General features: G+C 33.6%; 1 protein-coding gene across 1 annotated transcript in view; it reads left to right on the top strand.

The window, feature by feature from the left end:
• The window catches only part of LOC107724611 (tyrosine-protein kinase Mer-like), a 41,926-nt gene that overhangs the window by 19,953 nt on the left and 8,830 nt on the right, over nucleotides 1–13,143 (top strand). The window contains exons 7-11 of the mRNA XM_016533602.1: nucleotides 2,768–2,883; nucleotides 3,201–3,381; nucleotides 5,844–5,989; nucleotides 11,292–11,427; nucleotides 12,801–12,942. Coding sequence (XP_016389088.1) covers nucleotides 2,768–2,883; nucleotides 3,201–3,381; nucleotides 5,844–5,989; nucleotides 11,292–11,427; nucleotides 12,801–12,942 — 721 coding nt within the window. The remainder of the gene's footprint in view (nucleotides 1–2,767; nucleotides 2,884–3,200; nucleotides 3,382–5,843; nucleotides 5,990–11,291; nucleotides 11,428–12,800; nucleotides 12,943–13,143) is intronic.

Raw genomic sequence — 13,143 nt, 5'->3', positions numbered from 1 at the left:
TTGAATTTATACAGTGAAGACTATTCAGTCTATTTGTACATTTACTTTATACAATATAATATTTCTTATTAATTTTTTTCTTTATGCTATTATAATTTGTGACTGTTTACTTGTTCAGTAAGCTTGGTTTTACTTGAGCTAGTATTTTTTTTGTGTGAATGAGGTCTTAATGCGGCCCTGCATATACCCACTAGGAAAGTTCAAGGATTTCCGTATACCCACTTAAAAAAGCGCGAGGATACGTAACAACATCGTTTTGTAAAAGACCTTTCACATGTTCATTCATAAATTCATTGTCTGTATTACGAAGCACTGACTTTTTGAAAATCACGCCATATTTCTGCTGACGACTATTGCTATTGTGTAACTTTTGCGCAGCATTGTGTGTGCGCAAGCTTGAAATTAACTAATGTGAATCACTAAAGGAGATCAGCAGTGTTTCGTAAGCCTGCCCCTGAAGCTGCTGCTGCATCAGGTGACACTGCAAGCAGATGACACCAGCGTTAACGTTATAAACTACAGAAAATGAGTCAGATAAGGCTGATACTATCCTACGCGGTACAGAAAACGAGGCCGATGCTATCGTAGCGTTACCTGCTGTGTCACAGTAGCACATACGTTATCATTAACGTAACTAACAGCAGGGGATTGTTGGCAACAACAAGTGATTTCAATAAACAAAAAGTTAATATTAAGTGACTTACATTGTCTGTCTATAACAGTATTGCCTGATTTTGCTCTATTTCGTCAACAAAAATAGTTTCAAACAAAGTCACAGCTGAGCCGCTGCACATCTCCATTCAAACACAGCGGTGTTTCATTTATGAATGAATCTGCGTTTTTAAACGTCTAGTGAGTCAATGATTCAATTACCCATTCATAAAGACGGTCACTTGCTTTGTTCCTGAATTAATCAGCTGTTTGAACGAATCAATTGAATTAATTATTCAGTGATAAAATCAGTGACTTGCCGCCACCTAACGGCAGTTTTAGTTTCATTCTTAAAGTATCATTTCAGTTATTTAAATCATTGAATATTTCTATATTCAAAATCTTATATTAAAAAAATTTATCTCAACATGAATTTATTAATTTAATTGCACTCATGCCATCTCTGAGCCTCATTAAATATACCTACATGCTGTGTTCTTCTGTGCCACCTCTGTAGTACAAATACATTTTGTTAAAGGGGTCATCGGATGCAAAATTCACTTTTGTTGTTGTTTGAACATAAATGTGTGCTGGAAGTGAGTGTAAACATCCGTCCTATAATGATAAAAATCCACCCAGTGGTTTTTTTAAAATCCCTGTTTTAAAATCCCCTTTCTCAGATCTGGCTGTTCTGAGATTCCTGTCAGAACGACATAGTTCTGCACAGGCCCCTCCCATGATAGTTGATTGACAAGGCCGTCTTACCTTAGACCCGCCCTGAGTGAGCTGTCATCAGTCCGCCATTGTGTCGACTCCGGTGCAGGGGAAGACAAGAATGTCTCTGATTAAAGCGATTGAGGTGTTTTGTTGTTTGATGTAATAATGAACATAGCAGTCGTCATTTACTCCCGACATCTGAGCCGCTGAAGACGCAGAGGATTAACGTTACTTTCGTTTTGAAGGGAATATGCCGATCCCCGATCTGCCTAAATATGTTCGCGCGAATCATTCGTGATCGAGCTTCATCTACACAAGAAGTGAGTATACGTTTTTTTATGAATCTTTGCAAATCGCCTTTCCTAATATGTGCTAGTTAGCAAGTTTCGCGGCTAAAGTAAACAGCGTCATGAGAACGGCTTGTCACCCCACAGAAGAGAGGGGTGGGGTGAGCAGAGCTCATTAGCATTTAAAGCAACATGGACTAGAACGACATGCTGAAAACAGAGCTCATTTTGACAAGGTAAAAAGGGTGTTTTTTACACTACCATTGAGAAATTTTAACCAAAGTATGTTATAGACTTTTCATTAAGACCCTAAAGAATCATATCAACTTATATCAAATGGGCATCCGATGACCCCTTTAATACTGATTTTATTTGATCGGTAACTTATTCTTCTTATTCCATTGTTTTAATTAGAAATTGTGAAAAAAAAAACGTATAAAAATACACTTCTGAATTTGACATAAAAGATAACATACTTTCAATAAAGTTAGAAAAAATGCCATTACAAAGTTGAAAAAATGCCCCTGTAAATCACTTTAAGGAGTCCAATGTTACTTCGTAATGGAAAGGCTTATTTTTGTTATTGATCAGAAGGTGCTCCTGAATTTTTTGACTGTACTCCTAATTATTATTATTATTTTTTTAATTAGCAGCACAAGTGCTCCTAGAAATAAAAGTAAGCGCAGAGCCCTGTTTAGTGAGTGTGGTGGTGCTTATGGGGTGTTGCCCTGGGATGGGTGAGTATGAGGCTTGGAGGGAAAAATCACAGTATACTCACTACAATAAACCAGACTACACCACTGCGCCATGTGTACCTTCCCTGTGTCAGGCTGGTCTTACAACCCACCAGGATATGTTTAATTTTAGATTTGTAAATGTAATTTAATTTATTTTTATTTTCATTTTAGTTGTAGTATTTTTAGTTCTTAAACTTTTCTAATTTTCATTTAAGATTTTTACGTCTACGTTCTTCATATTTATATTTTATTTCGGTTTCATTTCAATTAAAAAAAAAATAGTTTTAGTTAACAATAAGAGCACTGTTCGAGAATCTTTTTCTCAAGCCTCATGGAATTCAATTCAAATCCTTGATTTTTATTTATTTTTTTCAGAGCTTCCTGACAAAGTGTCAAAGGTCACAGTAGTAAAACGTGAGGCCAACAAACTCCTCATAAGCTGGACGCCGGGACACGACGGCTTCTCTCCTCTCAGCACATGCTACATCACGGTAAGAAGGACTAAAGAATGAACATTACTTGTACAAGGCCACTGCATTGTGATGAAGCCCCTCAGGAACATAATGCATCAGGATTTTGTTGTTTGGTGCTCCAAGCAAGTTTTAAACTAAAATTTTCACCTTTAAAGAAATGGTTATGACTCAGGTTTCTCCCTCAATATAAGATTTTACACCCATTTTAACGTCCGCCACATGGTAATGTAACAGCACACTTTCCAAACTAGAAGAAACACTGCTAAAATCTTTGATTGAATGATGACTGTCATTTCTGTAACAAATAATAAATGGTTATCCTTCATCTGTTCCAGGTGCGAGAGCTTTTGGAGCCAGGAAGCCCCACTGCCGCACACCCCACACACGTGCCTCCATTCCAGTATGAGATCAGCAACCTCAAGGCCATGACCTGGTACAACATGAGCGTGTCCTGCACCAATGAGATCGGCCCGTCACCACCCAGCGCCTGGGTCCAGAGCAACACCACAGAGGGCGGTGAGTCGTTCACATTCCTGGAGCAACTTCCTGCATTTTTGTAAATAAAACTACCATTCAAAAGGTCGAAATATTTTGGAAATGCATTTTTTATGCTCACCAAGGCTGCATTTATTTGATAAAAAATGCAGTAAAATCAGTAATATTGTGAAATATTATTCCAGTTTCAGATAACTGTTTGTTATTGTAATATATTGTGAAATGTAATTTATTCCTGTGATGGAAAGGTGAATTTTCAGCAGTGTCACATTATCTTCCGTGGTCATTCTAATGTTCTGATTTGGAAACAGGAAACATTTCTGTTTATCAATGTTAAAAAAAGTAAAGAGCTGTTAAAAATCGCTTATGTTAACTCTACAAACTTGAAATGGAAGATGCAGTTGAGTGCATAAGAGTTGATATGAGAAGTACCATTTTGCTAATAATAGAAACTAGAAGACAATTACTGTGGTCTGTAATTATGTCTTTCACATCCAAGAGATTTTCGAATGCCAAATGGGAATGGGAGCGACCTGGTTGTTAGAAATGCTTTTCCTATGGGGTGTGTCCGTGAAGGATTTCCTCTGTATTCCTAAAAGAACTGTTTTCAGTCACCGATAAGCATTATGGTTTATGTCATACCATACTTATAATTTAATACAATCTGAAATTGAGTTACTACTTAAAAAACATTACCAACATAGGTTTAATTTAGTTATTATTCTTTACTTATTATTTTATTTATTTATTATTTTATATATTTTTTGTTTGTTTGTTTGTTTCTAGTTTGTTACCATTTTAGTGTTTCATCTTAAAATTATTTCAGTTAGTTGCCAAGGAAACACTTCTAATTGTCATTTAGTTTAAGTGTTTCATCTACTATTTATACTTTATTTCATCTTTTTAATTAAATCAACAAAAAATTTATAAAAAATTATATTTCTCGTAATGGCTTTTTCTTTGGGATTTTTGCCTAGGAACCATTATTTCTTATTATATTATTATTTTATTATTTTATTTTATGAAGGTCCTTTCATGCCTTCATATTCTATTCTATTCTTTTCTTCATGTTCTATTCTTTTTAGTAGTTCTTTGGTCCATATTTTGCATGCTGCTGAAGAGATGATTTATCTGGAATGAAATCATGTAATCATGGCTGTAGCCAGCTATGAGGTCCGGACCTCGGTAAATTTGTTCAAAAATGAAATTTGTTCTCTGAATGAATAATTTGCTGTTCAGAACTCCTCATATGAGTGTCTGCATGTATAATTCAGTTAAACAGTTTGCGATAATGTTTAGTGTCCGTGGTATGAAAATGATTGCTGCGAGATGCTTGCAGAGTGAACGAGGCTCGAGAGAGTTGCGAGTAATTTGCGTGTTGCCACACTGTAAAAAATGGAACCGTTTTTGGAAGTGAAAAAGACTGTATAATTTACAGTGAATAACCGTAAATTGACATTCCCAGAATTCCCTGCGTTACATTTCAAATTTGATGCTTTTTTTTTGTTGTTGAAATAACTTTCTTCATAGTTTTTTCTTATCAGTTTTGTATATTAGGGTTATGTGTTACACCTAATGTTGTTAAATGAATGTTTATTGCATTATTTAAGTTAAAACCGTAAAACCTAAAATGTTGCTACCGTATTTTGTACGCTAAAATTCCGGCAACCACAGCTGCCATTTTTTTTTACCATAAATTTTATGGAATTTTTTTTACAGTGCAGATACAACTATTATAAGCATCTTTGGACTTGTCTTTTCTACTTAATTTAACACTTTACAAAGATAATAAAGAGGGAATTCGCAGTTTAGGGTTAGCAATGTCTTTATCTTATCTTATTAACAAAAGATTTAAACTAATTTCGATTTATTTTTTATTTATTTTTCGGTTTTGGTTTTTGTTTTCATAACAATATCTGGAAACACTATCGCCTTAAGGTTACCACATATGGTAAGGCAAACGCAAAAAACATCATATTAATCTGTCAGAAACATTATCAATGCTATCAAAAACAGTAGCATTTTACACTAGTACACAGATCTAGAACAAGTAAGTTACAGAATTAAATAAAATATAAAGAAGTCTATGCTGTTTCATTCAGTATAGTAGTTAAATTTTCACAATCATGCTAAAACATTCATAAGAGCACTAGACAAAGTTATCATCTATATAGCAGTGGTTATTAATGAAAACTATAACAGTATAGTTGCATGAATAATAAACAACTGATAAAATTATCCACCCCATAGTATTAACAAATTTTGATGCAATAAATATGATATAATAGACAAAAATAGACAAAAACATCTTTCACAAACATCTACATGTCTGTCTCTTTGAAAGTGTTTAGTGTATATAATGAGTTGTATTTGTAGGGGTTATTATAGCACAGTTCTTAACCCCACCCCAGACCTCACCCATTTTCAAACCCTGGTTACGGCCATGGATGTAATTAATTCCAAATTTGTTCCAAATTTTACAGTTCCATCAGAAGCTCCCCAAAACTTGACTGTTCACGTGAACAATTCCATGTTGATGATCCGATGGGAAGCTCCACCCCCTGATAAGTTGAATGGAATCTTGCAAGGATATGATGTCACTATTAAACACGGAACACGTACAAATAAGGTTAGTAATTGGTTTTGTGTACTAACAAAATTGACTTTACTAAACATCAATCACTGAGAAACAAAATCATCTCTTTCACTCTTTGCACTATGTCTGTTTTTATTTAGAAATCAGCTGAAAATCCTTAGAATCTCAGTGTTGTCACAGCTTGTATGTAGCGTTTACAAGAAATGTCACTAAATTTGTTAAATATTTGAAGATACTTTAAAAGAATCTATGTGATATCAACATGAATTTAAGGACAATATAAAAGGAAAAGAGAGTATATTTCAGATTCTGTAACTGGTCACTGCTTCTTTGTCCATAAAACTAAGTAAGCTAAACCTAAAAACTAAAACTTAAATAAAAAAAAATGTATAGAAAAATCAACAAAATAACTTAAATTTGAACTAAAATTAAAATGAAAACAGAAAATATACAAATAAAATTAATTCCAAATATTAACTAAAACTATAATATCAGTGAAACTAAAATTACACTGGTTGCAACTTTAGTAAACATCCTTACATCTGTTCTGTCTGATGGAAAATAATTTAAGAGTCTTGTGGCTCTCAAAATAAGAGCAAAACCCCCTAAACAGACTTTATAGTATCTAGATATACTGCATGTAACCATTTATTTTTATTGCATAGTTCATCAACGTCTCCCAGGTCGCTCAGAGCACTGTTTCGCTCAGTATTGCTCAACAGACATGGTTCTTCATTGGATCTGAGATCACAACAAGTCACTTTCACCAGCTGTGAGGAAATTAGCTAGAGAATTTACAATAAAACAGCTGTTCTTGTTTCTAAGATGAAAGCGACAGTCTGAGATCATTCATTTTTACAGTTTCCTCGGGCATGCCAGCCTGCTTGAGTTCAGCTGTATTAATGAAAGCCCCTGAAGCAAATGTCTTCATTATGATATTATGCTTTTATCTTTGCAGATCGGTTTGCAGTGTTTGTTAAAGCAATAATTTACCCAAAAATGAAAATTTGCTTAAAATGTACTCACCCCTTTATGCCATCTAAGATGTAGATGAGTTTGTTTCTTCATCAGATTTGGAGAAATGTAGCATTCCATCACTTGCTCACCAATGGATGCTCTGCAGTGAATGGGTGCCGTCAGAATGAGAGTCCAAACAGCTGATAAAAACATCACAATAATCCACACGTAATCCACACCACTCCAATCCATCAGTTAATGTCTTGTGAAGCAAAAAGCTGCTTGTTTGTTATAAACAAATCCATCATTATCATTAAACCGTTGCTTCCGGCTAAAATGAGTTCTCTTTCCATAATATTGCTTTATCCAGTGAAAAAGTGGCCTCATCTGAATCAGGAGAGAAATATACACAAATCAAGCAACAATTACTAGCGGAAACAGTCCAAAGTGGTTCTAACCAAATATGTGCGTAGATTTTGATGCAAGACGATAACAGGAGATCGACTTTTTTCACTGGAGGAAGTGTTATAATGGATTATGGACTCGTATTTTACCTAGAAGTGACGGTTTGAAGTTAAAATGTCTAAATGGTGGATGTGTTTCTTACAAACATGCAGATTTTAGCTTCACCATAGAGTACATTAATTGATGGTCTGGAGTGGTGTGGATTACTGTGATGTTTTTATCAGCTGTTTGGACTCTCATTCTGACGGCACCCATTCACTGCAGAGTGCAAATGATGGAATGCTACATTTCTCCAAATCTGATGAAGAAACAAACTCATTTACATCTTGGATGGCCTGAGAGTGATGTATGTTTTCAGCAAATGCTCATTTTAAGGTGAACTATTTGTGTAAAGGAGAAGTATGTCATTTCTGCACCACAAGTGCAATTCGAAAAATAATGACTATATATATATTTAGCCCAGATTGGGTTGTTTGGGCAACTAGAATAGAAAGTTTTCAAGGTCAGGTGTGTAACAACATGTTGAAAAAAGCTGCACTGCTCTGTTTATTACACAGAACATGTGCTTCTAGCCACCTCTCAATGCCCTGTGTGGCCAGTGACTATGGGATCATATGGGAGTGGTTTTGTTAAAGCATGGCATTTTAGACAATGTGTACTTCCTGTTTCTGTCCTGGTAGCAGGAAACCGGCAGTGTGTGGAGAAGTTATTTGTTATTGTCCATCTGTCATGACTGAATGTCACCACTGAATGACCTGGGATTCATGACGACGCATCAATGTCTGCGATTAACAATCTGCCGTGACTGACCGGTGTGATCTCACACTGTGAATACAACAGTAACTGGAAATGAGTGTCATGCATTCACACTCACAGCTGCTCTCAGAACGACACCTGTTGCTTTCCCTCAACAAAATCACCAATTAGTTCGTCAAGTAACATCTGCTCATGGAATAGTGAATGATTTTGACCTACATTTATGTTTGGGTTTTTGGCAAACATTTTATCACAGAAACTTACAAGAATATACACATAAAAGTCGGCTAGTTTTAATCTCATAAAACTTTTCAAGAGCATGTTATTTTAGTATTATTTTTTATACTATTATAGTTTTGTTAATATTTTGAATTAGCTTTTATTTTATTTTTTTTATTTTTTTTGGTGCTTTTGTCAATTTTCTTTCTTTCTTTTTTTAAATATTACTTTTTAGGTTCTTTTTTTTTTATTTCAGTTATAGTGTTAGTTTTATTTGTTTCCAGATAGCAATTTTAGTGCTTCAATGAAACTTGTTTCAGTTAGTGGCCAAGGAACATTTCAAATTTTTGTTTAGTTTAATTTTGTTTGTTTAGTAATTATTTAATAATTATATTATTCTTTATTTTACCTTTATTTTAATTAACAAAAATGTTTTTAGCTATTTTTAGTTAACAATAATAATAACACTGGTGCAGGGTCATTTTTCACCCCAAAATAAAAATAAATGTAAATTTTTTATTTTGATTTGTTTTGTTTTGTTTGATATTTTATTTTTTATTTTTTTTTGCTTTATTTTGTTTTGCACATGGCAGTTCTAATCCACTTCCTGGAATAGTTCAGTTATGCTGAATTAAATAACAAAGTTGTTTAGTTTAATTTTGTTTGTTTAGTTTAATTGTTTTGGTTTAGTTTTTCGTCTAAGAATTATATTATATTCTTTGCACCTTCATTTTAATTAACAAAATATTTTTAATAGCTTTTTTATTTAACAATAATAATAATGATAACTCTGGTACAAGGTAATTTTTCACCCCAAAATAAAAATAATTTTTTGTTTTGTTTTTTGTTTTTTGTTTTTGTTTTGTTTTGTTTTGTTTTGCACGTGGCAATTCTAATCCAGTTCCTGGAATTGTTCAGTTATGCTGATTTAAATAACTAAGTCATTGTATTAAGGGTACATTTACATTAAAGGTAGCTGAGAATGTATTTTGGTTTAGGCCCTAAACCATTGAAGAAGTCCAAATAAATATATTTTCATTAAGTGCACTGCAGATCCACTGCAGATGATTGAGACAGTAATGCACTGCAGGAAGTGATCAGGTTTATTTTCACTAAATGAGTGTGTTTTAGTCAATCAATTTCTTGGCGAGTTTGAAAAGCATGTTGTTTTAGGCTGGTTTTAAATATAACTGCTGAGTTTGCTTTTCTCACAGTAATCCGGGGTTCCTTCAATAAATGGAGGGCAAGGATTGAAAAACTTAAGGACCTGTAAAAAACAGGAAGCCATTATGTGAGCTAGACGACCAGAAGTGGCTTATCGCAGTGGCTGGGTCAGGATTAGTTTTTCTTTTTGGTTTGTTTTTCTTTTTTAGCATCTATTTAACCTTAATCTATTGTGTTGCTTCTCATGCATGGCCAACAGTAATGTGCATAAATTAAGGTAATCTTTAAAAAATTCATCCCGAGACACCTGGAGGACATTCAGGTTTATGATTTAAGGAAGGATTGACTAGAAAAACAAATTTAATTGCAGTGTAAATCTCTGAGCAGAGGCATAGCAGACATTTACATGCAGTCGCACGCACCCTAAATACCCCTAAACCACACCGTGTGGACTTCTCAGGGCCCCTAGAACAACTCGCTTCTTGTTTTTGGAGAAGTGCAGATGCAGTTTTTCATTTGTGGATGTAAAAGCGACTGACAGCATGTTGAAGACTCACTGACTCGTGTAAGTGTCAGCATGTCTGAGAGATTTTGGGAACAGGAGTGACAGTGGCAGCTTTACGCAACCAGCAGCATGGATGTGTCACATGCATCTCTTTGTGTGTGTGTGTGTGTGTGTGTGTGTGTGCATGCGTTAAACTTCCTGCATCCTGCAAGCACATGGCTCACCAAAAACAGCTTCTCTTTTTTCATCCAGCCTTTAAGTTTTGTTTTTACACTGTTTTTGGTGTGATTTCACACAAAAGGGTTTCTTACCTGTAATACTAAACTGTATTTCCTTAATACGACTTATTTTTGGAGTGTAATCTTGTAAAATCTTGAATTGAAAGAGGAAGAATGACTTGATACTATATTTGAGTGGCCTTTAGCATTTGAAAATGCTGCTGTGATGTTTAACTCATGATGCTATGTAACTAGTTTAACCCTGTAAAGCCTGACATGAAATAATATTCAGAAAAATCTCATTTTTTGAAATAAAATGGTTAACCTTTAGACAAAATATAGCAGAAATGAAACAAAAGTTCATATTTGGTGCATCAAGCTTTTATGGCTCATATAATATGATATAGTGAGAATATGGAGCTTGAGAAGGAAAAAGCACATCAATTTTATTCAGAGGCCCAAAATGAGTATGCAGTTTGGTGCAGATTCTGATAGCTTGTAATGTAAATCGATGAGATCTTTATAACAGTATAGCAGATACTTACATAAAATGCATATAAATACCAGTTGTCAATCTATATCTCCCAATAATATCTTAGTAAGAATATATTCAAATGCTCAGTTTTATGATCAAAACATATAATGCAATGATGATTGAGAGATGAACAAATAAACGTTCCTCAAAAGCCCGATGACCATATCTGATGCTCACATTTCAGCATGATTTTTCAAAAAATATAAATTGTGAATCAAAAATATAAAGTAAATTTAGTTGCTTCAGTCTGAATACCAAACTAGTATAAGTCAAGTCAAGTCAAGTCAAGTTTATTTGTACGATAATTTAGAAGTTTCATCTGGTCTTGTTGAGATATATAGTTGAGTATCATCGGCATAACAGTGGAAACTAATCCCGTATTTTCTAATAATATTAGAAATATAGTAGTATAAGCCAGCTTGAACCAGCATGGAGATTCACGCCAGTCTGTGCTAGACTTTTGACCATACAATGATAAAAAATATTGTAAAGTCTGTGTGGAAATGTGTGTTTTAGATTCACAGCATCACCACAGAGGCCACGGTGACGCTGCAGGTGTTCAACACCACATACAGTGTGGAGGTGGTGGCCTGCACTCAGAGCGGCTGTGGGACCAAAATATCTAGCAACAGTCTCTTTGTACTAGATGCTGGTGAGTAGATGCAAGAAACCCTTAAGTATTAGAATGATGTAACAAAATATTGCAATGCAGTGAAACTGAACGAACGAACGAACGAACGAACGAACGAACGAACGAATAAATCCACAGTGGACATCAGTTACAGAAAATGATCAAGAAATACATACAATAAATAAAAATATTTAATCTTTCTATTTAATTTTTATTTTTTGAATATTTATTTTTAATTGGATTGTTTGTTTTATATTTTATTTCATATTTTTTAATAATTTCTTAATCATTTTCTGTATAATTGACTATTGTCCCAGGTAACTGATGGTGAATGAATCCACTGTGGATTTATTTTTTGGTTTGTTATTATTTAATTCATATTTTATGTAATTTATATTTATATATTTTATATCATTGATATTATTGTATATTAGTTTATATAATAATTGTATAGTATTATAATTTTATTTTAATTAAATTTGTTTTGTTTTTTTATGTAATTTTGTATCTTTTTTTTTTTTTATTAATTTGACTATTGTCCCAGGTAACTGATATGTGAGGTGGATTTATTTATTTGTTTGTTTAATATATTATTTATATTTTATATCATTTATATTTATGGATTTTTATATAATGTATATTCATTATAATTTTATATAATTGTTTAAATGTTATTTTCATTCCATTTATTATGTTATTTTTATTTATTTATTTATTATTACTTAAGAAGGTCCTTTAAATGCATTCATATTTTTACCAAGTCTAGACAAAAAAAATAACAGCTTTCCTGCAATTACCATCTTAACAGTCTAGCCCATGGCACTAATGCAGTTCCTGGAATCAGTTTTAATGAAATATATTTTTGATACTCAAAAGCACTGCAGGAAACCTGAATTACTGCTTTACTCAGGAAAGCATCCTGCTGAACTCGTCTTGATTTGCAAATGAATTGCAGTGCATACGTGCATAGATTCCCCTAAGAAACGTTTCCAGTTGATTATAACGTTTAAAAGCCTCTTTAAATATGCAGTCAATTAAATACAAATAGTCTTGCAACAGTCAGGAGGGATTTTTGTTTGGGAAACAACCAAACGCTTATGCAGTTAAACAGCTGAAGTTAAATCACTCTTGTGTGATATCATTATTTTGGACCAAAAGAGGGTCATAAACAAAGGACACATGAGTTAACAGATGAAAACCTCAAGCTGCTGAACTGAGCTTTTGGATAAAAAGCCATTAGTGAGATTCAACAGGAGTATGCAACATAGAGGATAATAATACATTGGCCAATACATTTTAGAGGTTTAGTATTATGCTGACCTTAGTTAAAAGTACATATGCCAGCCTATTTGTTAATGCAGTTGTTTATTATTGCGTGTGTGTTTTGCTTTCAGAATCGCCCGAGTCTCCATCCTCGACTCCGATTCCCCGTCGTCCCGACTCCGCGTACATCGTTCTTGGAGTTGTTTTCAGTTTCTGTCTGTTGATGATAGTGATGTTCGTGGCCATGTGGTTGCACAATCGCTCTTACTTGCAGTAAGTTGTTTGTCATTTCTTTTTTTCTTAGTCAACATGAAATCAAAATGGTTTATTTGACCAGTTTCTGGTCTTGTTGTGCATGATTCATCAAAAAATAACAAGTAATAAATAAATAGTATATATTCATTTATATATATTATTTATATTTATTTATGTATTTATCATATTATTTTTTTTATCATTTTTTAGTTAATTAAA

This window comes from Sinocyclocheilus rhinocerous, unplaced genomic scaffold (assembly GCF_001515625.1).
Source record: "Sinocyclocheilus rhinocerous isolate Xijiao unplaced genomic scaffold, SAMN03320098_v1.1 scaffold304, whole genome shotgun sequence".
NCBI lineage: Eukaryota > Metazoa > Chordata > Actinopteri > Cypriniformes > Cyprinidae > Sinocyclocheilus > Sinocyclocheilus rhinocerous.
Note: the sequence above shows the minus strand (reverse complement) of the source record. Positions and strands in the feature narration are given on the sequence as shown.